At 43.0% G+C, this 24,183-nt stretch overlaps 1 protein-coding gene across 2 annotated transcripts in view; it reads left to right on the plus strand.

Moving 5' to 3' along the window:
- The window catches only part of Vps13B (vacuolar protein sorting 13B), a 418,333-nt gene that overhangs the window by 254,997 nt on the left and 139,153 nt on the right, over positions 1-24,183 (plus strand). For both annotated transcript variants that reach the window (XM_068386782.1, XM_068386783.1), the window contains 6 exons: positions 6,343-6,595; positions 17,103-17,278; positions 17,473-17,669; positions 17,922-18,062; positions 18,413-20,295; positions 20,415-20,921. In XM_068386782.1, coding sequence (XP_068242883.1) covers positions 6,343-6,595; positions 17,103-17,278; positions 17,473-17,669; positions 17,922-18,062; positions 18,413-20,295; positions 20,415-20,921 — 3,157 coding nt within the window. The remainder of the gene's footprint in view (positions 1-6,342; positions 6,596-17,102; positions 17,279-17,472; positions 17,670-17,921; positions 18,063-18,412; positions 20,296-20,414; positions 20,922-24,183) is intronic.

Genomic DNA, 24,183 nt, shown 5'->3' on the forward strand with positions numbered 1-24,183 from the left:
GCGTTCCTCTCCAAACCTGAGGTGGACCCTCACTCCCTTTTCTCTTCTTGTAGGGGCAAAGTTTGTTTCGTCTTCGGATACGTGCCTCGAGTGTGTTGGTTGGAGTGATATTCAGTGGGTGCGTTACGGCACGAAGAAGAAGAAATCGTCGAAGCGTTCACCCAGGAAAGCTAGTGTTTCTTCGCCGCTACCGTCGCCCAGTGAACGGTCCGACGGGGCTTCTGTCTCGCCTTCCCCTACCCAGAGTAGGGGACGAGGTATGTCCATCGTGGGGAAAGAACCGAGCGTTCTTCCCCAGGAGTCTGGTGAATGTGAAGTGGGGGTTGCGGGGGCCTTCTCGGGCTAGTGAGGAGCCCGGTAGTGCTGTGTCAGGGAGCTCTGGAGACTCGGCCCTTGTGCTTGGAGGGCACGTTTCCTCCGATGACCCCTTGTGGTGTAGCAACGTTGTTTCTGTGTCTTCGCCCCCTTCGTGGGCCTGTTTTTCAGGTTCTTCGGCAGGCGGCGACAACCAGGGTAAGTTAGGTTTCGCAGGGAGTGATGCCTTCGAATGGAAGCTTCCTAAGACACCAGGTAGGTCCCCTATGCGGATGGAAGAGGGCCTGGATTCCTGGTTCCCTAGTGTTGGGCGCCCAACCCTCGTTTCCAACCCTTCTCACAGAAGTTCCTGAAGAATTCCTGCAACCTTCTACCTCGGGTACACAACGAGTCGTGAAGACCCCCGCGGTCCCCGCTCCCCGCCCGCCGTACGGTAAGTACAGTGACGTCGGGCTCTTCAGAGGAGTCTTTCTCGTCGGGTGAAGAAGCCAGGAGGAAACATCGGCGTCAGAGGGAGCGGTCCAGGAGCAGGCGTTCCCGCTCAAGATCATGTTCCAGGTACAGCAGGAGGCGCTCCCGTTCTCCACGAAGAAAACACAGGAGGAGTAGGTCACCCGATGGCGATTGGGTTTTCATACCCCGTAAGGCGGAGTTACAGTGTTCCCCGGACCGGCGATCCAGGGATTTCTCGCCAAGGAGACCATCCTCCAAGCATGGTTATGACCCTCGCAGGGAGATACGCGAGAAGGCCTCTGCAGGCAGGCATAAGACCGCGAAGCCTCCGGTTCACCCCCGCCCAGCGGGGGGAACCGCGCTTCCTTACGGGCAGCCTGGCCGAACCAGCCCAGCTGGTGCGGCCCTCGGACCGAAAGGAACGGTTCCCGCTGTCGGGTCAGCCCACGGGATCCGCGTCCTCGTCCCCCAGGGAACATGTTCGGACACTAGTCCTCGCCGGGTCGGCGATGCCTGTCCGAACCCCCGCCCCTGGTGCGGAGATCTCCGCCGGGGAGGACCAGTACCTCTGCAGGGGAGTGCCTGGTGTGCCAAGACCAAGGCGCCCGGTGGGAGTGCCCGGTGACCCGGCTCCCCGGGCTCAAGCCGAGGCTTCGGCCGACGGTAGAGAGGGTTCCCCGACGGAGGACTCGGCCTATAGAAGAGTGATTGGCCTAATCAGGAGGCATCACAAGATAGAAGAACCGGCAGCTACCGACGAGGACTATTGGAGGTCCAGCCTTATCCGGTTGATGCAGGCCCCTGCCCAGCCAAAAACCTCCCTGGCTCTTCCTGTAGCCCGGGATCTCGTCCTGGGACAGGAGCACGTGGATAGAGTGGTGGCAAGTAATGCCGAAGCCCCCAAGACTCAGAGCTCTTCTAAGTTGCTCCAGGGGCTCAAAACGCAGAGCAAGGTCTATGTACCAGAAGGGCGACGGCCGGGAGCCTGCAAAGTAGAACCTTCTCTCGACATCCTGGGCCAGGGCGTCTCGGAGGACAGAACCTCTTCAGCCCCACTCTGTTTTTCTCCATCGGAGGCTGCGATGATGGAGGAAATGTCAAGGGACCTGGTACACGTCTCCTCTTGGCTAGACTGGTGGGCTTCCACCTTAGTAGGGGTGCAAGCTACTTTTGATCCTACAGACCCGGAACAGCAAAGCCTCCTGAGGGAACTTATCACCTCCGGGGGCAAGACTCTTAAGTTCCTGACGTACCAGTCCCTCGCCCTGACAGCGAATTGGGTGCTTCGCAAGAGAGACACCATCCTGGCAAAGGTGTCCCGAAAGGTCCCAGACAGAGAGGCGCGGGCCATGAGGAGCCTTCCCTTGTGGGGTGACTCCTTGTTCCCCTTAAAGGACTTGGAAACGATTATGGAGAAAGTGTCTAAAAGGAAAGAATTAAACACGCCCAGGCCTACGCCGACAAGGAGACCGCCCTACAAGAGGTCAGTCTCAGACAGTGCCGCGACGTCTCAGGCCTCTCCTAGCATGACGAAGCGAGAAGCTCCTTCTTCCTCCTGGGCCTCAGCGCCTCAGCCCCCCCGTAGAGGAGCCCCAGCAGCTTCAGCCTCCTTTAGGACAGGTTATTCTGCCTCCAGGAGAGGCCGTTCAGTCCGCTCCTCCAGGAGGAGATAGAGTGGGAGGCCCCCTATCCCTGCCCAAGCCTCAGGTTGGGGGATGCCTCAGACTATATTGGCAAGCATGGAAAGCTCACGGAGCAGAGCCCTGGACAGTGTCCGTACTGAAGGAGGGCTACAGGTTACCGTTCTTAGCAGAACCACCCCCTCTAATTCCGGCCATCCGGTCGGAGTGGCTGGTCCCCAAGGATCCGTTGAAGAGGGCCGCCCTTCAAGAGGAGGTGTCCTCCATGTTGGAGAAGGGCGCCATGGAGGAGATCCTACACCCAGGCCCAGGTTTCTACAGTCGTCTGTTCCTGGTGGAAAAAGCGACAGCGGGGTGGAGGCCGGTTATAGATCTGTCGGCTCTCAACAAATTCATAAAGAAGACAGACTTAAAAATGGACACTCCGAAGTCAGTCCTGCTGTCCTTGAGAGAGAAAGATTACATGATGACCATAGACCTCAAGGACGCCTTCTTCCAAATTCCGGTCCACCCCTCGAGTCGGAAGTTTCTCCGGGTGAAATGGGGCACCCAGATCCTGCAATTCAAGACCCTTTGCTTCGGATTGTCAACAGCGCCCCAGGTATTCACGAGAGTCTTCACGACAGTCTCAGTGTGGGCTCACGAACGAGGCATTCGCCTCATCCGGTACCTGGGCGACTGGTTGCTTCTTTCCTCCTCGAAGGACCTCTTGAAGGAGCAAGGGATGAAACTTCTCCAGTTTTGCAAGGATCCGGGTATTGTGATCAACCCGGAAAAATCAAATCTATCCCCCTCCACCAGAATGACCTACTTGGGGATGACACTAGATACCCTTCTGGGAAAAGCTTTCCCTTCGGAAGACAGAATAAGCAATCTGATGGAGATCCTTCGTCCGTTCCTATCAGGGCAACCCAGGAGAGCGAAGGACTGGCAAAGACTAATAGGGCATCTTGTGTCGTTGGAAAAACTGGTTCCCCAGGGGAGAATCAAGCTCAGAGCCGTCCAATGGAACCTGAAGAACCTCTGGTGCCAACTGGACTCGCAACAAGTCTAATCCCAGTCCTACCAAACACAATGCCCTCCCTGGAATGGTGGCATTGCCGATCGAACTCGCTCAAAGGGATGCCCTTCGCGAACGACCCTCCCGAGTTACTTCTGTTCACAGACGCCTCCAACCAGGGATGGGGAGCCCATCTCCTCGACGAGACAGTGAGAGGAACCTGGATGGACGTGGAAAAGGACCTACACATCAATGTCCTAGAGTTGAAGGCAGTCCAGAAAGCTTGCCTACACTTCGTAGATCTACTAAGGGGAAACACTGTGGCGTTGATGTGCGACAACGCCACAGTGGTAGCGTACATAAAGAAACAAGGAGGTTTGAAGTCAAGGGAATTGTGCGATCTCGCCCTAGAGATTCTAGATTGGGCAGAAACGAACCAGGTTGTGTTATTAGCAAGGTTCATCCCCGGGAAAAAGAACGTGCTGGCCGACGGTCCTCAGCAGGATGGGCCAAATAGTAGGGACAGAATGGTCCCTCCTTCCAGAAGTAGCCAAGCTCATCATCCAACGTTGGGGTTCCCCGGTGATGGACCTCTTTGCAACCAAACTGAACGCTCAACTTCCCGTGTATTGTTCTCCTGTCCCAGACCCGAAGGCAGCCTTGGAGGATGCCTTTCAGCACAGGTGGGACAACCTAGACGTGTACGCTTTTCCCCCCCTTCACGTTAATAAGGCAAGTACTCAACAGAGTAAGGACTGCCCGGAACTTAAGGATGACTTTGGTAGCGCCCTGGTGGCCGGAGAGAGAGTGGTTCGCAGACCTAAAAGACCTGGCGAGTCAACCTCCGTGGCCACTCCCCGACAGGTCAGATCTACAACAACCGCATTTTCTCAGATTTCACGACAACCCACAGTCTCTACGTCTTCACGCCTGGAGACTATCGAGCGACTCCTGAAGAAGGAGGGGTATTCATCAGCTACTGCTAAGAGGATGTCGCTATACCTGAGAAGGTCGTCGGCAGCGGTCTACCAAGCTAAGTGGGCCTCCTTCACGAAGTGGTGCGCTTCGAGGCACATTAAACCCCTCAAAGCCTCGGTTCCAGACATAACGGATTTTCTGGTATATCTCGGGGACAAAATGGGAATGTCAATCCCAGCCATAAAAGGAGTACGGGCCGCCTTGGGCCAAGTCTTCCTCCTGAAGGGCATCGACCTGGGTTCCTCTAGGCACATCTCGATGCTTGTCAGGAGCTTCGAGCAGTCCTGCCCCCCACAAGCAGTTAGGGTACCTCAGTGGGACTTAGCTAGGGTCCTGAAGATGTTTAGTGGCCCCCCCCCTTCGAACCAATGAAAGATATCGTAGACAGGGATCTCACTCTCAAGACAGTCTTTTTGCTAGCCTTGGCTTCCGCTAAAAGAGTAGGGGAGATCCATGGGCTGTCTTATGACGTCTCTCATTCGAGGGGGTGGAAAGAAATATCTTTCAAGTTCGTTCCTTCTTTTGTGGCGAAGACCCAGAATCCAGCTGTCTGGGATCCTAAATTCGAAGGTTTCTCTCTGCCAGCCATCCCTAGGACGGGGAATGCTGAGGATTTGAAATTATGCCCGGTCCGTGCCATTAGAAAATACCTTGAAAGGACGGCTCATCTCCGGCCAGGCATCAAGAGCCTCTTCGTCTCCACGGGTGTTACTAAGAAACAGGTATCCAAGAACACCATCTCCTTCTGGTTGAGACAAGTTATTGCCAGGGCCTACAGGGAAGAAGCTCTGGCCTTGCCAGGCATCCCAAACCCCATGACATCAGGGGTCTGAACTAACCTAACCTAACCTAACCTAACCTAACCTAACCTCCTTAGCCTTTGAGAAAAACATGGCAGTGGGTCAGATCCTTCGGGCAGGTACCTGGTCTAACCAGTCGACCTTTACTGCCCATTACCTCAAGGACTACTCGAGGAAGTCCTTAGATGGGTTCTCCATTGGAACAGTCATCTCCGCTCTCCAAGTGATTTAACGGTAAAAGCCCCAGGCTCAATCGTGGATAGCAAACCGGGAGACACAGGTTCGTTCCCTTTCATCCTATTCCCCGTTTTTCCCTATCCTTATCGGAGATAACCCTCTTGTAACCATTGGATAACACGTTCTCCGCAACTACTTTACTGGATTCAACATCAGAAGAAGTTTTTCAAAGGGTGAGTACTTAGACACTAACATGAGCTCTTTGTGTAGTTACCCTATCGTCCGTTTTCCTAGTATGTTTCGTTTATACCTAGGCCTCTTGGCTTCCGCTTACTGGGTCTGAAGGTCAGAATGGCACTCCCGCCTCCTAAAGTGTAAGTCTCCTAAGAAAGTAGTTCGAGGTAAGTATTCGTGTTGGAACAAATCAAAAATTTTAAGTAATTTTTATTTTTCCTAACATACTTACCGAGAACTACTTTCGGGTAATGGCCCTCCCTTCCTTCCCCGAGTGCCTCTGCCCTTGCGAGTATTGTGCAACATCCGAAGAACTTACTGACGCTAACGACCCAAGCGGACCTCGACCTAGCGCAAAGCTACCCTCGGGGCACGTTCTCTTACGCCCTAGGTAGCCCTCCATAGAAAACGGGTTTTAGGGTATCCTACACAAAACTCTGGTCGGTAGAGAGGAGATTACAGGTAACTTATAAGAAAGTAGTTCTCGGTAAGTATGTTAGAAAAAATAAAAATTACTTAAAATTTTTGAGATATATATATATATATATACAGTATATATATATATATATATATATATATATATATATATATATATATATCCATATATATAATATAATATATATAAATATATATGTTGCTTCATATTAATTTTTTATCCCTTTGTTATTTGTAGAGAAAAAATACATATTAAAAGCATGATTTTTTTAGTGTTTTTTTATATTATAAGTGCCAATTATTTTTGCAGGCTCATATCACAAATGGTTGCAAGTGGGAAAAAAGGAAGAGCTGCCCATCCTCCACGAGATATTCAGGATAGTGGTGTTGACTGTGACATATCTTCTGTGGAGCTCACAAAAGTTATGGGTAGCCAGAAGACTTCTAGTGCTGCCAGTTCTTGGTCCTTTGTTCCCATTGAACTGCTAATTACTGGAGGGAAGATTACTGCTAGTGTGTTTGACAGAGGATACTTGGAAGAAGGGCAGAAACTCAGTGTCAAGGTAAATACAACTATTATGTACCATAGTTATTTCTGTTTAATTTGAAAAGCTAATTTGTGGTCCTTCAAATTCTATGTTCTTCAGAAGACATGAATTAACTTTGTTAGACAAGCAAACAGGCTGGGTACTGGTTATCTAGTTGATAGGAGTAACATTAAAGTGGCTTTATTAATAAAAAGCAGTTTTTTGAGAAGACCATTTGAAAGAGGCACATAATCTGAGAATTTGTCTCGCCTTATAAACTCTACAAAGTTTCTTCCCCATGTTCTTAAGAGTTGGTTAACATTTTATCAATATTCCATAATACTGTACTTTGAGAAAGGAATATTAGGTGTACAAAATACGTACATTTACAGTTTTAAGATGATCCACCATAAATAATACCAAGTTATTTCAAATCATCATAACTCCCCTCAACTTAAAGGGAATAGTAAACAGGATAAAGTTTTTGTTGTTTAAGTAAAACTTATGTGCGTAATGGCGACTCGCTTGTAGATAGTATAGTGTAGATTAAAAAAAAAAGTTTGACATTTGAATACTTACTTGTTTCAACATCAAATACAAACCCTTTCGCTCTTTATTAGGGAATATACTTTCGGCAAAGCTAGAAAACTAGCCATAAGACATCTGGTGATATGTAACTACCCCAACTCTAGTTAGCAGCGGGTTAGGTGGGTAACACTGTCTACTCTGCTCACACACAGACGTGTTCTATCGTCACTTTCACTTTCAGCTTGGTGGAGAGTGGACATTCGCCTCTCTCCACCGCCTAACCTTTTTTAACTCGCCTCTGACTAATTTGTTCTTTTAATTTTTTGTTGCTTATTTTGCTGTTTCAGAGATGGTGTAGTGTCAGGTGTTCCTCAAGGGCGGAGAACCTTTTTTTACGATCTCTTCCCTTTGACGCCGGACAACCCTTAGGCTGAAGTCATTCTCCGTGTAGAGGCTTCTTAACGGTATTGAAGTAGATGACGCTCGCATCCTGCGAGTTCGTTGGAGGGAAGGCTGCTTGCGGCCGACCCAGTGCTTGACATCTGTCTTGCTCCTCTACGCTGAGTATAATGCACTCCTTCGTTTTGTGATGGCAGCCATTGGAGGGAATGCAAAGTCTGAAGCCCATTCCTTCACCTCTCGGGGACACCTTTCCCATTTGCTGGTTAGGTTTTTCTCCCGAGTGGTTTTCTTCAGCGCTAACGATGTTGCACTCCATCATTCAGCTTATTCAGCCAGTGTAAGGAGGGCAAAGTTGGAAGCATGTTGCACCTCTCAGGAGACACCTTTCCCATTCGCGGGTTAGGTTTTCTCCCAAGTGGTTTTCTTCAGAGCTGATGACGACGCACTCCATTCGCTCTGGGATGGCAGCTGGCGGAGGGAGTGCAAAGTCTTAAGCATGTTCCTGTTTCTGTGGAAGGTGCTGCTCCTGCCCCATGGCAGCTCCTGATGAGTATGCTGATGACGGTGCTCTTCCTCATTCTGAGCTTGCTTAGCCGGCAGAGGAAGGGCAAAGTCTGAAGCTTTCCTGTTACTCGTGGTGGACACCTTTCCCATTCGTGGGTTTGGTCCTCCCCAGAGTAGTCTTTGCCACACAGGATTGAAAGAGGTTATGGACTCGTCTAGGCCTTTTTCTAATCCCATGTTATGTGGCACGGTGGAGCATTTTGGGTTCAGATCAGCTGATCTGATCACGGCACCCAAAATACTTAGATTGATAAAATACACCCGAAATATGAGAGAGAGAGAGAGAGAGAGAGAGAGAGAGAGAGAGAGAGAGAGAGAGAGAGAGAGAGAGAGATATATATATATATATCAGCTGTTGAAAAGTATTTGAATGCACTGGTTTTGTTTGTTTATTTAAAAGAAAAAATTATTATTGAGATATTTAAGGTTTTAGTTTGTAAAATAAGCTGTATTTCTGTTTAACAAAGTGTATACAGTAACATACTGCATAAGAGACAACACATAAGAAGTTGGGTAGTGGCATAGGTTACGAGTTGTCTCAGCAAATCAATAACAGAGAGTATTGTGTTTATTCTTAACTTATTCAAATACGTGGAATGAGTGATAAGAAAGGGGTTTAGAATGATTAATAAGGTGAAAATGATGAATGAATGCTAGAAAAGAGAAGATGAATGAAATTGCAAAAAATAAAGATAATCAAAAGAGTTGGAAAGATACGTTGTAGATGTGTGTTAGAGCAATGTAAATGTGCGAAAGGGATTTAGGAAAACGATTAAGGATATAATAATAAGTGAAGGACAATAATAATGGTAAGGAGATATCATACTAATATGCATGATAGGTTATATCAGTGAGGTAATTCTGTGAAAGTGAATGGGCATAACAGTCAAATAATAACGTAAAAGTGAATATAGGTTGACGACGGACTACGCAGATTTGGTCAGCTGATTTGAATGTGAACAATGCATGAGATTATAATTTGGTATATTTTGTATTATAAATATGATAGTAAGATAGGAATATTACATGCAGTATTATTGGATACAGTTAGGTGAAACAACAGTTTAATCAAATTTTGGTTTATTTCAAATGTAGCTGTAATTTTTTACCACAGTAAATGAATACACACTGTATAGAGAGAGCTAGGATAGTTGCACGCAACGCTCCCAGTGTAAAGGAGTGAGGCTTTTTGAAATCATCACCCAGCTTAAATTTTATTGCAATTTTTATGAGAATTTTTATTTGATAGGCATTGCATTGTTCTTTGCCATCCCAATGCTGTTGCCAACTATTAGAAATCAATTCTTAATGTTGGGTAAACAATAACCACCATTTTTTTTTCTTCCTCCTTGGCCGCAAAAAACCGAAACCGAAAGACTCCTACAAATCCAATTTCTTCAGGGGCAAGCAAAATACAGGTCGTTCAGCTTGAGTACTCTCCTGATACTCTGGTCCCTATGGAACCCGAGCAGAAGATGGACCTAAGATGATGGGTAACAGACAAGAATCTCTGCCTAGGGATCGACCTCCTCATCCCACCCCCAAAATTGATGCTTCTTCCAGATGCATCAAAATAAGATAGGGGTGCCCCATATGTTGCACCACATGGCCTCCGGGCTCAGGTCAAAATCCAAAAGGCACTGGCACATAAGTCTCCTAGAGGTGCAGGCAGCCATCTTAACCCTACAGCAGTTCCACCAGTTCCTGGCAGGCCACTTGATGGTGTTGAGCGACAACACCACGGTAGGGGCTTACATAGACAAACAAGGCAGCACCTTTTCTCAGCACCTTTCTCAGCACCTTTTCCATCTATTATTATTATTTTTATTACTTGTTAAGCTACAACCCTAGTTGGAAAAGCAGAATGCTATAAGCCCTGGGGCCCCAACAGGGAAAATAGCTCAGTGAGGAAAGGAAAAAAGGAAAAAGGAAATATTTTAAGAACAGTAACATCATCAAAATAAATATTTTCTAAATAAACTATAAAAACTTTAATGAAACAAGAGGAAGAGAAATAAGATAGAATAGTGTGCCCGAGTGTACCCTCAAGCAAGAGAACTCTAACCCAAGACAGTGGAAGACCATGGTACCGAGGCTATGGCACTATTCAAGACTAGAGAACATTGGTTTGATTTTGGAATGTCCTTCTCCTAAAAGAGTTGCTTACCATAGCTAAAGAGTCTCTTCTACCCTTACCAAAAATAAAGTGGCCAGTGAACAATTACAATGCAGTAGTTGACCTCTTGAGAGAAGAAGAATTGTTTGATATTCTCAGTGTTGTTAAATGTATGAGGACAGAGGAGAATATGTAAAGAATAGGCCAGACTATTCGGTGTATGTGTAGGCAAAGGGAAAATAACCATAACCAGAGAGAAGGATCCAATGTAGTACTGTCTGGCCAGTCAAAGGACCCAATGGAAATACTAAGATGGACAGAAGACAACTTGGTATCCCTATCAGCTTGCTTCATTCCGGACAAAAGGAATGTGCTCGTGGACATCTGAGCATGACGACTCAGATAATGGCCTTCGAATTATCCAGTAGCCAACTAAGTCCTAACTTTGTGGGATTCCCCAACAGTGGACCTGTTCATGATGTCCCTGAACAACAGGCTCCCGCTTTACTGTTCACCAGTCCCTGATCCCCAGGCCCTATGGCAGGATGCATTCCAGCAAGTGGGACAACGCCTTTCGCCCCCGTTCTGTCTGATGAGAAGGTAGCTCAACAAGCCAAGATCATCCGTAAACCTAGCAATGACCCTCATAGCTCCACTATGGCATCATGTGGAATGATTCCTGGACCTGCTGATGGAAATCCCTCCACGACACGACCTATTAAAACAACCAAATGTGAACATCTTCCACATTGCCGTAAGATCCCTACGTTTTCACGCCCGGAGACTATCCAGCTTCTCCTCACACAGAGAGGTTTTTAGCAACAAGTTTCGAATAGGATGTTCCGGATACCTCCAGAAATCTTCAGCTGCCATTTACCTGGGTAAGTGGACTGCCTTCTGCTGTGGTTGGTGTTGCGGATGGTTATATCTCCCTTCGATTCTACTTTCCAGCAATAGCGGAGTTCCTTCGATAACTTCGGGAGGAAAAACTCCTCTTGATCTCAGTGGTGAAAGGCTACCACTCAGGCTTGAGCCTCACCTTTAGGCTGAAAGGAGCAAACATTTCCTCTTTATTAGTATTGTTTCTCCACGTGTGGAGTTTCGAGCTTACATGTCCCCAGTCAGAAGTTAAACCTCCTCCATGAACATGGTTTGTGTCCTTCGGTCCCTGAAGGGTGCCCCCTACGATCCATGACGCCAAACATCAGATCTTCACCTGACGTTGAAGATGGTGTTCCCGCTAATGGCCACAAGTGTCGGTGAACTCCATGGTGCTTCCTACCACATTTCCCTTTCTAGGTGATTGGGAGAAGTAATGTCGGCTTAATCCCTAAGCTTATTTCCAAGACTCAATCCGGGAGTAGCGGATCCTAGATTTGGGCCCTTCTGGATTCGTAGTTCTTTTAATGTAACTGATAATCCAGATTAACTGCAACTTTGTCCAGGGAGTAGTTTGAGGTTCCACCTCAAGAGAACCACAGGAGCTCTCCCCTGATAGTCAGCACTCTTTGTCAGCACGGGGAAGGTCAAGAGCAGGATCACCAGGAACACGATCTTTGCTTAGATTCACAAGGTCATAGACTGAGTGTTGAGCCCTGATCCTTCTCGACAAATGAGACGACCCTGATCTCAGTACGTTAGGAGCATAGATACGTCCCTACCAGATTTGGCCCGCCATCACCTATCCCCTGGCAAGTCTTGCCTGCAAGCAAAAGTGACGATAGAGCATTGGTGTATGTGTGACCCCCCTACCCCTTGCTAACTTATGCCTAGTGTTCCAGCTTTGCTGAAAGTATATCCCCTAATAAAGAGCTCAAGGTTTGTATCATTAGGAAAAATACAAATTGCTTTAAATTTGTCTTGTTTGGGCTGAAAAGATTGTATCACAGATGAGGGAGTAAAATGGAGATATGTTCAATTGCTGGTAAGAGATAATTCTCTCAAAAAAATATGATAGATTTGGAACTTTTCTGGCTAGTTGCCATTTGGAAGTTTGAAGAGCCTAGTAAGAGAGGGCATATACAGATACCAGAACCAGCTGGGAAGAGAGAAGATTTACGAGGTAGAATAGAGCAAAGTTAATGTGTTTTATTTCCAAGGAAATTTATATCACAATGCTTTGTTGCCCAAAATAACTTGGTGTACCACTGCAACGAAAAGACGCTGATGATATTGAAGACTACGACTCGGGAGTGTGTGGTTTTTATTACGGAAAAATTGGCTACAATACATACTCCAATAGGGGTTTAGTTTGAATTACAGTATGTTATATAAGGAAATTAATTCTTTATAAATTTTACTGTACCCTATAGATAACATTGTACAGTATACAGCAAACCTGGTAATACCTGAATTCAGCAATTTTCATTCGAAAGTAACTAACGGGCAACTCTAACATTCTTCACATTTCTAATGAGACTAGGATCCTGGGACGAAGCATTTTGAAACTTAGCTCAATAAAAGATACAGTTCATTAAGCATGATTTTAAAGAATTCATGCTATATTTTTTATCAAAATATCAGCTAGATCGTTATGGAAGAATTAACCCAATAATCTTTAGTTATGATAAAAATTAAAAAAAAATTAGTTCTTAATAAGTGACTTTTTAGCCACCATAGTTATGTATTTATTGTAAAGAACGTATTGGAGATGTAATTGTAGGCGGTGTCTAACCGAATATCAACTGGCAGTCTCACAGTGGCACTCTCACAAGCAAGTCATGTGGCAAATATGGCTAGGACTACCCAAAAGCTACCGGATAACTGTAACTCTAGTTAAGCTTATTTCACCAGATTCTCTATAAAAAATAGATATAACCAATCTTCTTAACATCAATGAAACAACTGTTTATAGATTGCTAAACAATACAATGAAGGAGAAAAATTAAAAAGCCATACTAGGAGGTTAGAGATCCCGCTGCTGCACAACCGCTGAAGGTGAAGATGTATAAAGCCTATAGCATAGGCCTAGACTCCAGAGCCATCATATCATCATCACCATTATTATTATTATCATTATTATTATTATTATTATAATTATTATTATTATTGTTGTTATTGTTTTTTTTATAATTTAAGATACGTTGTTATTGTCTTTCTGTAGGATCTGCACATAACACGTGTGACTGAACATGTTTGACCTAATTATAGTCTTCCGTTCGTAAAGTAAAAGTAAAATAATAGAAAGATGGAATTAATTGTATTTCTAATAGCGAAGATAACTCACCACCCGGCTTATTTATTTATTTATTTATTTCTACTCAAACTGATAAAAACCCATTGGGAGACTAGAATTATATACGTAGCGTTGACTATAGTCTAAACTATGACTTGTAATAATTTATTGCAAGTTTTGAAATCACAATCCTAACTAACATTTGTTTTATACACAAAAAGACATAAGCAAAAAATAAGTAATAACTTTGAAATCATACCCCAAATGCATAAATTGTTATCATTCGACTATAGGGCTCTGCTTAAACTGTTATCCTAGTTTGAATCATTCTATCCAGACAGACAACTTAAAGACTAGTCTCACTGACTCTCAGGGAGTCACACTGACAAAGGGATTCGTGCTACAGTAGCATATTTAATTTTTGTTCTGAAGTATCATTTTAGCATGAAATTATTTTTTTAACGATCTAACATTATTCAATGATAAAATTATCCATAAGTGACCAATGTTCTCTCATACATACACATGTTTACCAAGTGAAATATAAGATTTGATACTAAGTGGCAACTTAATAACAACGCTTGTCCGAAGTAAGAAAAAAAAAAGTATCACCAGTTTTCCTGCATACTGTACTTTTAACCCTGGATAGGTACGGTGGGTCGTTTGCGACCCCGAGCGTCAAAAAATAACAGGTTTTTCTCACGTGACTCACCCCTGTGACTAAATTTGTGGGTGATCGACCTGCAGGAGGTGTCTCCCCTACACGCTCTAGTAGTGTCCAGATGTGCATTGCTGTAGCTGTACTCCTTCCCCGATTTCTGAGACGCGTCGGGGTCGTTCGCGTCCGAGTTTACCCTTCTGAGGTAGTTTGCATAATTATCAAAGTTATTACGTATTATGAAATTGTCGTAGAATGGTGCAACTTGTATAGGTTATCAGTTGTGGAAAGTCTTGGTGGATTGTTTGGCTACCATGTGCATGTTTTTTTTTTTAGTTAAAATGTCGTTCATCACCACGAGGACCATTTTACCGCGAGTGCCCCTTTTTCATTTTTTTTCATTTTTTTGCCAAGTCATTTTTCCGTAAGATATTGCCAAATAGTGTCGTAAAACTTTTGCTTGTTTAGTGTTGGAAAGTGTGTCTAGATGATCTGGCTACCCATGCATGACTTTGTTTTTGTCAGATACGACGTAGTTATTGGTATATTGGGTATTTAACTGCGGTTACCAATTTCTGTTTTTTTTTTCAATATTTGTAAAAATTACTACGTAGTAAGGAATTGCCGTATAATATTCATTTTTTTTTCATGTTTATGTGTTAGAAAGTGTGCCTTGATGGTTGGGCTAACACGTGCATGTCTTTTTTTTTATCTGAGATGTCGTATATTAGAATGTCGGGCATTTTACCGCGAGTGTCCCTTTTTAATTTTTTTTAATTTTTTTGCCAAGTCATTTTTCCGTAAGATATTGCGAAATAGTGTCGTAAAACTTTTGCTTTTTTAATGTTGGAAAGTGTGTCTAGATGATCTGGCTACCCATGCGTGATTTTGTTTTTGTCAGATACGACGTAGTTATTGGTATATTGGGTATTTAACTGCGGTTGCCAATTTCTGTTTTTTTTTCAATATTTGTAAAAATTTACTACGTAGTAAGGAATTGCCGTATATTATTGATTTTTTTTTCATGTTTATGTGTTAGAAAGTGTGCCTTGATGGTTGGGCTAACACGTGCATGTCTTTTTTTTTTATCTGAGATGCCGTATATTAGAATGTTGGGCATTTTTCCGCGAGTGCCCCTTTTTATTTGTTTTGCATTTTTTTGCTTAGTCATGTTACCGTAAGGAATTGGCAAGTAGTGTCGCAAAACTTATATTTTTATAGTGTTGGAAAGTGTTTCTAGATGATCTGGCTACCCATGCCTATTTTTTTTTTTAGCCAGATATGGCATATATATAAGTATGTGTTCGATTTTCCTGTGATTGCCATTTTTTCGTTTTTTCCCATTTCTTTCAAAATTACTACGTACTAAGGAACTATCACAGAGTAATATTTCATTTATATGTTTATTTGTCGGAAAATATGCCTTGATGGTTTGCCTAGCACGTGGCTGAAATTTTTTTTTTCTGAAATGCCGTATATTAGAATGGCCATTTTTCCACGAGTGCCCCTTTTTATTTGTTTTGCATTTTTTTGCTTAGTCATGTTACCGTAAGGAATTGGCAAGTAGTGTCGCAAAACTTATATTTTTATAGTGTTGGAAAGTGTTTCTAGATGATCTGGCTACCCATGCCTATCTTTTTTTTAGCCAGATATGGCGTATATATAGGTATGTGTTCGATTTTCCGGTGATTGCCATTTTTTCGTTTTTTCCCAATTCTTTCAAAATTACTACGTACTAAGGAACTATCACAGAGTAATGATTCCTCTAGATGTTTATTTGTCGGAAAATTTTGTTTACTTTTTTTTTGATTGAATATCATCAAATTTTTTTAGCTAAAATATTGTTTTACATTTTTTTTTTTCGATTTTATTTCCCTTCAAAAAAAATTTTTTGGGTCAGAATTTTAATTTTATAGTCGTAAAATAATCGACAATTATCCAGCAACCCACCATACAATTTTTATGCATATCCAATAATAATTAGATTAGTAAATAACACCTTGAAATTGACATACCCTTCCTACATTTCAAGTGGCAGATTAGGGAGTCTGAGTCAGTGTGGTTGGCGGCCATTTTGTGGACATATCCGAAGCGTAAGCTGCCCTATCTATATATATTCTTGTTCCCTATAGAATTTGTGATATTTTGCTATATTTTTACCTGCATAAATATCATATTATATATTAAATATATGTATTTTTTTACGAAATTTCCAAGTACTCAAAAAATTACCTTTAGATATGGCCCCTGATATAAATGTAATTTACAAAATAATGAAGATTTTTTTACATATTTCTATTTTAGGATAACATATGTTTATTCCCTAAAAAAATTAGCCACTTCCTATTTCATTTGGGTACCCAAAAAAATTCATGAAATTTGGACAATTTTTTTTGGCCAAAAAAAGTTACCCTTTTTTTCTCATTTCAGATCTTCACCTCCATGGGTCTGACTTCATCCAAAATACATCAAGATGTGTCCTAAACATTCAAGAATCAATTCCTAAAAGGATTTGTGTATATATGTATAAACTTTTTTTTTATGAATTTTTATGTCAGGTCTTTTTTTTTTCTACTTAATTTTTAAAAAAATTTATAATAAATAGTTTTTCTGCAGATGAGTAGTATTTATCTTTACAGTTGTTTTAAGCATTCATTGAAGTTTTTTTTGGCAAAAGAAAAAAGGAGGTTACTGCAAAAACTGATTTTTCAAGAATTTTTTCTGGCGTCGGGGTCGTTCGCGTCCGAGTATACCCTTAAAGGGGTGTCCGAGGACCGTACCTATCCAGGGTTAACAAAGTCAATATTTAGATTATTGGCTGATAGAAATTACGTGAGCTATTTGTGACTCTGGTAGTATTTTGTAATTCATGTTTCTCTATCATAGTCTTGTATTTCCAGCATCAAAGTCAGGAACTGAATTATAAGAATTATAAGAACAGTGAGTGTTTAACCCATCTTAGTTTCAGATTACAAAAAATGTGTTCTTTTCAAATTCATTTTATTTGGTGTTATGTATTGTATAATTTTAGAATTTCATCTACTGTATGCTAAGAGTTATTAAGATTTAAGTTTTTTATTGAGGGTATTATGCTTCGTAGGGTTGGCAGAGAAGCAAACTTGAGCAAAGAGCTAAAAAGAGGGAGCGTGAGCTTATTACTGAGGCAGCGTCTACTGAGTCTGAGCCATCGCCTAAAAGGTTGCCTCAGTTTCGTCAGCGTCTTTCTCTAAGAGGCACTGAGGGAGATTCACACTCAGAAAAAGAAGTGGAAGATGGGTAAGTTTATCAAACATAAATCTAATATTACAAGAATCTTGCAAATTGTAAGGAATTTAGGTTTAATAAAGACTTATCCCTCACATTGACTTCCTAAGAGAAAGTCTTGGAATATAGTTGGCATTTTTTATACTTATAGCCCATAGAGTTTCCACATGTAGCATGTATAGAACTAAGATATAATTTCACCACAGGTATGAAGGATCAGAGGAAGGTTCAGTTTGTGAAGGTGGAGGAGTAAGCTCCATGCAGCTTCGTGTAATGCCTTTGCTTTTTGTGGTTGTGTCTCAACCTCATGCTTTCCTCTCTTGTCAGCCTCTAAAGCAGAAATTGGACATTTCTTGTTTTGATTTTATACTGCGCAGTGTGCCTAAAGGGTTTTCTGTTAAGGGTAAGTTACAGTGACATGTGAGTTTTAGAATATATTATTTCATTCAGTTTCCATTCTTGATGTTCACATTTTGATGCTGATAACATCTTTATTGAAGTAAACAATTCAATAAAACTTTAATGTTAAATCAGTAACTGCCATGGTCGGTAATGTTTATAATACATTTAAACATGCATACTTTATTTAGAAGTAACTTGGTGATAATTTTCTTTCTGCAATGATACAAAAATAACCATTACCTTTCTTTAATAGCAACTGAAGCCAAACGTCTACCAACTCCTGAAGATTACACCTCTTCTTGGTTAGAAACCCGCCCAGGTGATCCTCATCCCAAAACTGGCATTCCACCTGCTCTGTTGGTGATCTCAGCTCTTGATTTCTTACACAAACCAGGTCATTATATGCCTTTTAATTTATGAAATTAAATTTATAGTTTTTCTCAATTTTGTGGAAATATACCATGTAAAAGGATTGTTTATATCTTTTTTTTTTTTTTTTTTTTTTTTTTTTTTTTTTTTTTTTTTTTTTTTTTTTTCCCTTTTTTTAAATAGCTGTGTGTAGAAGTTCAAGATGTAGGGAGGTTTAGGTTCCTCTTTTTTATGGTAATAGAATGTACAATAAACCTATTTTGTAAAGTCAGTTAGTGGGTATCTATTGTGCCTGAGATTGCAGAAATATGATATTTCTAAATTTTTTCTGTTAACTTGTATATTATAGTTTTCTTTATCTTTTCATTTTGACAGCTCGTATTAATGTGGAAGTTGGGAGACCTATCCGATTATATCTTAGTGAAAGTCGATGGCAACAAGTTGTTCATGTAGCCAGTTGCCTTTCTAAAGTCATGCCATCAATGACAGCTTCATCAGAACCTGATAGGTGCTCAAGTGATGAGGCCAGTAAACATGAAGGTCCCAAAGCTTCATCACCTGAAGTCCTTCGCCAAAGCTTAACTAATTTTGATAGCATATCCATTGCCACAAACCAGGTTGTAGTTAACTGTGAGATACTGAAGCCTAATAAATATAAAAGTGAGGCTCATAGCAGTGTTTCAGGGTTTAGATTTTGTGTGTCCACAGCTCGTAAACGCTCCACCCAGCCTCTGGACAATAAACTCGATTCTATCTCTGAAATCCTTGTTAGTGCAGAGGTTCAAGACCTTCAGTTGAAAACAATTTATCATTCCCAAAAACTTCAACCATTCCTTCGACCTTGGACAGTTTCAGGCGAGTTAAAACTTTTATGGTTACAATGGAGTTCTCAACCTTATATAGAAGTGAAAATTGATACAGAAACACTCACAGCAGATTTAGGACCTGAGAACTTATTTTGCTTCATGGACATAGAGCAACATATTTCTGGTTTTCTTGGAAAGAGAGAGACTAACTCGAGTACAAAAGGGGGCTCGGAAAAGGCGGAAAAAGAGGAACGTCATCATGATATTTTGTATCAAGATGACCTTCGTGCTGGCATTTTCCAGTATGTCAGCCTTGCTCTTGAAGACCCAAAACCATATCAGGTTGTATTTGACAAAATGGCAGGGACAATGGTTTGGTGTTATCCAGAACCTCGGACGTTAACTAGGGTAGATATATATCCAGTCCCCTTTGTTGCTGCCTCAGAATATAGTACTTTGGCAGATGCTCAAGATAAAGATCAGGTTATGTGTGCCCTCCAATATTTTGATTCTCTGAGAGACACTTTCATTACATATCGACAATTTGAGCTTTCAGAATCTAAGTTCTGCCAGCTTGATCTTCCAAGTTTTTATGAGAAACAGCACATTGCAGTGTCTTCCATGTGGAGAGTTGTAATAGATTATTGTGAAGAAGAAAGTGATTCTGGTGATGGTAGGATTGTTGTGTCACCTGGAGCTCTTGCTGCATGCATGAGAGTTGATTCCATGTTTTCTGTTGATCTGTTACCTCGAATGCAAGCAGTTGTAACATTAGGCCAAGCACAAATTACATTACTCAATCATTTATCCTTAACTGGCAAGAAATTGCCCAAGGAACTTAAATCTTACGCCATGGACAAGTTAGCACCCGAAGAGCAACCTTTCCTCACATGCACTTTGGAAAATACTTTTATTCGTCAGTATGTGTGGTCCGCTGCTGTGCATGTCCAGGTTGGTGGCTCGCTACGTGTAGATGTATTGAGTTATACTTTTCTTACAAACAGTTGTCTACTTGAACCAACATTTATAGAAGCACGCCTTGTGACACAAAATGCTGATGGACCTGACAAGCCCAACTGCATAGATTCTTTGGTTACAGTGAAGCCAATGTTCATACATATTAATCAGTCTCTCATCCATACATTAAATGTTGCTCATGAAAGTTGGCTTCAGGTTTCATCTATAGTTGCAGACGTTGCAAATGGACCAAATCTAACTCTTGTCAAGAAATCCCCTGTCATTTTTATGACCAATTACTTGATCTGTAACGATACATTAGAAACTATACGCTTTGGCCAAGTTGGGACTGATGAAAATATACTCCTGTCATCTCGTAGTTTACATTTGTACTGTTGGAGAAGTCACAAATTGCCTCCTAAGCTGCAAGTATGTGTTGAAGGAGGAAAGTGGAAATGGTGTGACCCATTCATGTTGGAAACAGAGGGATCACAGGTAATGTTGTCAATATTCATTCTTAAAGTGTATAAAAGTTGATAAATGAAATATTGTCTGTGAATTTCTTTCATTTTTGGGTTATTATAAAAGATAGTAACATTTTTTTCACTTTTCAGGTTCGCACCATTCATCATGAAAGTCACCACATCCACTTTCTTGTAATTCTGGAGACTCTGTCCCCAACTCAGAAGTTGATCACATTCTCAGGTTTACTGTCTATTGCCAACTACCTCAGTGAACACCTTGAATTTCGTGTTATGGAAATGAGCAAGGAAAAGGAGTCTCCAAAGCATACAATAACACATATGCTACATAGTGAGACAGTGGCTCCCTCATATGTTGGTGAAGCTCATGGAATAAGAGTAAGACTAATGGGGAATCAAACCGTCTGGTCCGGGGAAATTCCATTGTCTTTGGAACGAACTAAAGATTCTCTTCTAGTGAAGATTCCTCTCAAGGTCAAAGGAGAGAGTATTCTTTCATGGTGCAGGGTTCTGAGACAACGAGTGGGATCTGTTTGGAGATTGTTAGTTATATTCAGTCCACAGTATATGGTTCGTTCTCATCTGCCAAGGCCTTTGATACTTCATATTACGACTCCAAGTACTCAAATTTCAAATCAGGTATTGTAGAATGGTTACTTTAATTTGAAATTTCAATACTTCATCATCATCATCATAATTATCATTTTCATGACCCCTCTCTCTTATTCCTGTGTTTTTTCTGCCTGAACTCTCATCATGTCTGGGTCTTGAACTATGCCCCTTTTCCATGATTTTGTGTGCCTTCCTACAGTTCTTTGGTAGATAGGTTGGCAAAGGCACCAGACACTCGTTGAGATACTATTGCTAGAGAGTTATTGGGTCCTTTGACTGGCCAGACAGTACTTCATTGGATCCCTCTCTTTTGTCACGGTTCATTTTTCCTTTGCCTACACGCACACCAAATAGTCTGGCCCATTCTTTCCACATTTTCCTCTTGTCTTCATACATCTGACAACACTGAGATTATCAGGCAATTATTCTTTGCTCAAGCGGTTTACTACTGCAATATAATTGTTCAGTGGCTACTTTTCTCTTGCCAAGGGTAGAAGAGAGACTTTAGCTGTGGTAAGTAGCTTTTCTAGGAGAAGGACACTCTAAAATCAAACCATTGTTCTTTAGTCTGGGGTAGTACCATATCCTCTGTACCATGGTCTTTCACTGTCTTGGGTTAGAGTTCTCTTGCTTGAGGTGACACTTGGGAATGCTATTTCATCCTATCTCTCTTCCTCTTGTTTTTTTAAGTTTGTATAATTTACTTTAATGTTGCTACTGTTCTTAAAATATTTTATTTTGATTGCTCATTACTTTTTTTTTTAAATATTATATTTTGATTGTTCATTTCTTTTCTTGAAATATTTTATTTTGATGGCTCATTACTTTTCTTTGAATATTTTTTGTTCTGTCACTAAATACAAACCAACGCTATTTATAGGGGATAATATTTACGGCGAATCTGAAAGACGAGCCTTAGATTTTTATCTAAGGTTAGCCACGCACCCTCTAGTTAACGGGGGTGGTTGGGTGGTAGTAGCTACCTCGTTCACTCACACACCTGGCTTGAGAACCCACTTTCATTTTGGCTCTGGTGGAGGATGGACGTTACTGCTTTTCCCCCTCACCAATTATTGACTTGCCATTACTAATTAATTGCTTTTTTACTTTTTATTTCCAGTGTGTGCGTGTGTGCTCTCTTTTTGGCCGCCGTCATATGGACCTGCCCAGGGCCTGAATGCAGCTCCTGCTGGACTTTCATGTCGTTCGTTTATACAAAATCGCATTCGTTGTGTCCTGCATACGGGGGGTTGCGTTGTCATAAGGCAACACCTGCCCTGAATGTCGGAAGTGTTCTACCTCCCAGTGGGAGAAGTTTGGGCGACGGCAGAAGAATAAGTCCAAAAGGAATTCTTCGCCTTTGTGGTCTTCCTTGAAGTCGGAGGAAACCAAAGCTTCTTCCACCCCTCGACCTCACCTCAAAGCTTCTTCCACCCCTCGACCTCACCTCAAAGCTCCTGTTCAGTCGGTTTCCCCTCAGGAAACTGTCAAACAAGAATATACACCAATTAATGCCAGGTCAACCTTGACTCTCAAGGGACAGTCTTACATCCCCTGGCGAAGCAGCCCCACTCCTCTCCCTGAGTGAGACCTGTTCCTATACTGATGTGTTTCATGCATGGCCTTTCCTTGGTTTTACCTGGCCCCCTTCGAAGAAGGCGCTGTTTGAGTTCCTTCAACTCGGCAGAGAGAGGAAGTGGACACCAAGTTCCTCGGAGGTGGATCCCTTAGCGTTGCTGAGTGTGCGCTTACGTGATCCTGAGGTGTTGCCTGCTGTCTGCTGATGACTCCCGCCCTACCTCTTCTGCCGCTGGTGTCACTGTTGCTGAAGACTGTGCTTCCCACCTTGCTGACCTGACTTTTACGTCGGGGGCGTAGCAAAGTCTGAGGCAGGTCTTTCCTGAGAGTGGGAATCTCTCTTGTCCTAGAGTGAGATCCCTCTAGAGACCTCAATCTGGAAGTCTTCATGAGATCTTCCTGCTGAGTAGTCCTCCCCTTCAGCAGATTGTCACCTTCCTAGTCGAGCTCACAGTGTGTGATCCTTGTTGCTTCAGACGTTCTCCTTTGTCGCCAGGATCTCGGTGCTCACTCACTCCTTATCACTCGTCACCGCGAGTGCAGCTCTCTCCTAGAGATCGCAATCATGACGATTCTCGTCAGCCTTGCCGACAGCCTCCTGACCCTCGCCTGCCTTTTCCCTGGACTTGCCGTTCACCAGCCTTGCGGTGTTCACCTGTCCACCGTCACTCTCTAGCCTCTCGCTGCCTGACAGCGGCACTTGGTTCGCCAGTTGCCATAGAATCTCCAGTTCGTGGTTCCCCGATTGTTCTCAGTCCTCCAGCTCCTCATCACTCACCTGTGACTCATCTAGCTTCTCACCTATCGCCAACGGTTTGCCGTTTGCCAGTTTCCCATCGATCTCCATCTGTTCGTCATTCTCCGACATCTCGTCGTTCACCAAAGACTCACGGATCTCCTCCTAAGCGTTCAATTGTTACCTGTAATCTCCTGTTGCTTGCCGTTCGCCAACTGCATTTGACAGCTACGCGCCGATCACCAGCAGCTCGTCATTTGACAGGTGCTCGCCGCTCTCCAGCCTTGCTTAGTTCTCCTGTGACTCGCCGCTCTCCAGTTTCTAGGCGTTTGCCAACCAACCGTTGTTCGCCAGAACACTGTTGTTCACAGGAACACCGTCATTGGGTGGAACACCATTGTTTGCCAGACTGTAGGTAGTCTCCTTTAGATAGGAGACAATCATCTTGACATTCTCCTTCTCATCATTCTCGTTATTCTCGTTGGGGGCATCGGCACTCGCTGACCCACCGTTCGCCATCACCTCGAGGTTCTTCCTTTCGTTCTCCGGCCCACAAACGCCGACCATCAGAGTCAGATCCCCGTTCGCCAGCAGAGCATAAATCTGTGTCCCACAGATCTACCCACGATCACTGCTCTCCAAGAACATCTCGTCAGAAGGATGACCCCCGACGATCTCCTCTTCAGAAAGAACTTACCTTCAGGGATCCCAAGGAGATCCTGAAACAGGCAAGCTGAAGCTGCCCTGTTCAGTTTCTCCGTAAGGTGGAACCTTCAAAGCCGTACGCTTCTTCTTCCATCCGGTTGTCGATTGATCCAAGTAGGAATGTGTTATCTTTTCAGAAACCCTCAATTTCGATTCTCTCAGGGGGCCTTTCAGTCAGCACCACAGTGGGCAAAGAACCTTAGTTAGAGCAGTCCACCAGGCTTTTGTGTGAGCCGTTCCACCTCTTCGACTGCCCAGTACTCATAGGAT

The sequence above is a fragment of the Palaemon carinicauda genome, chromosome 14 (genome assembly GCF_036898095.1).
Source record: "Palaemon carinicauda isolate YSFRI2023 chromosome 14, ASM3689809v2, whole genome shotgun sequence".
NCBI lineage: Eukaryota > Metazoa > Arthropoda > Malacostraca > Decapoda > Palaemonidae > Palaemon > Palaemon carinicauda.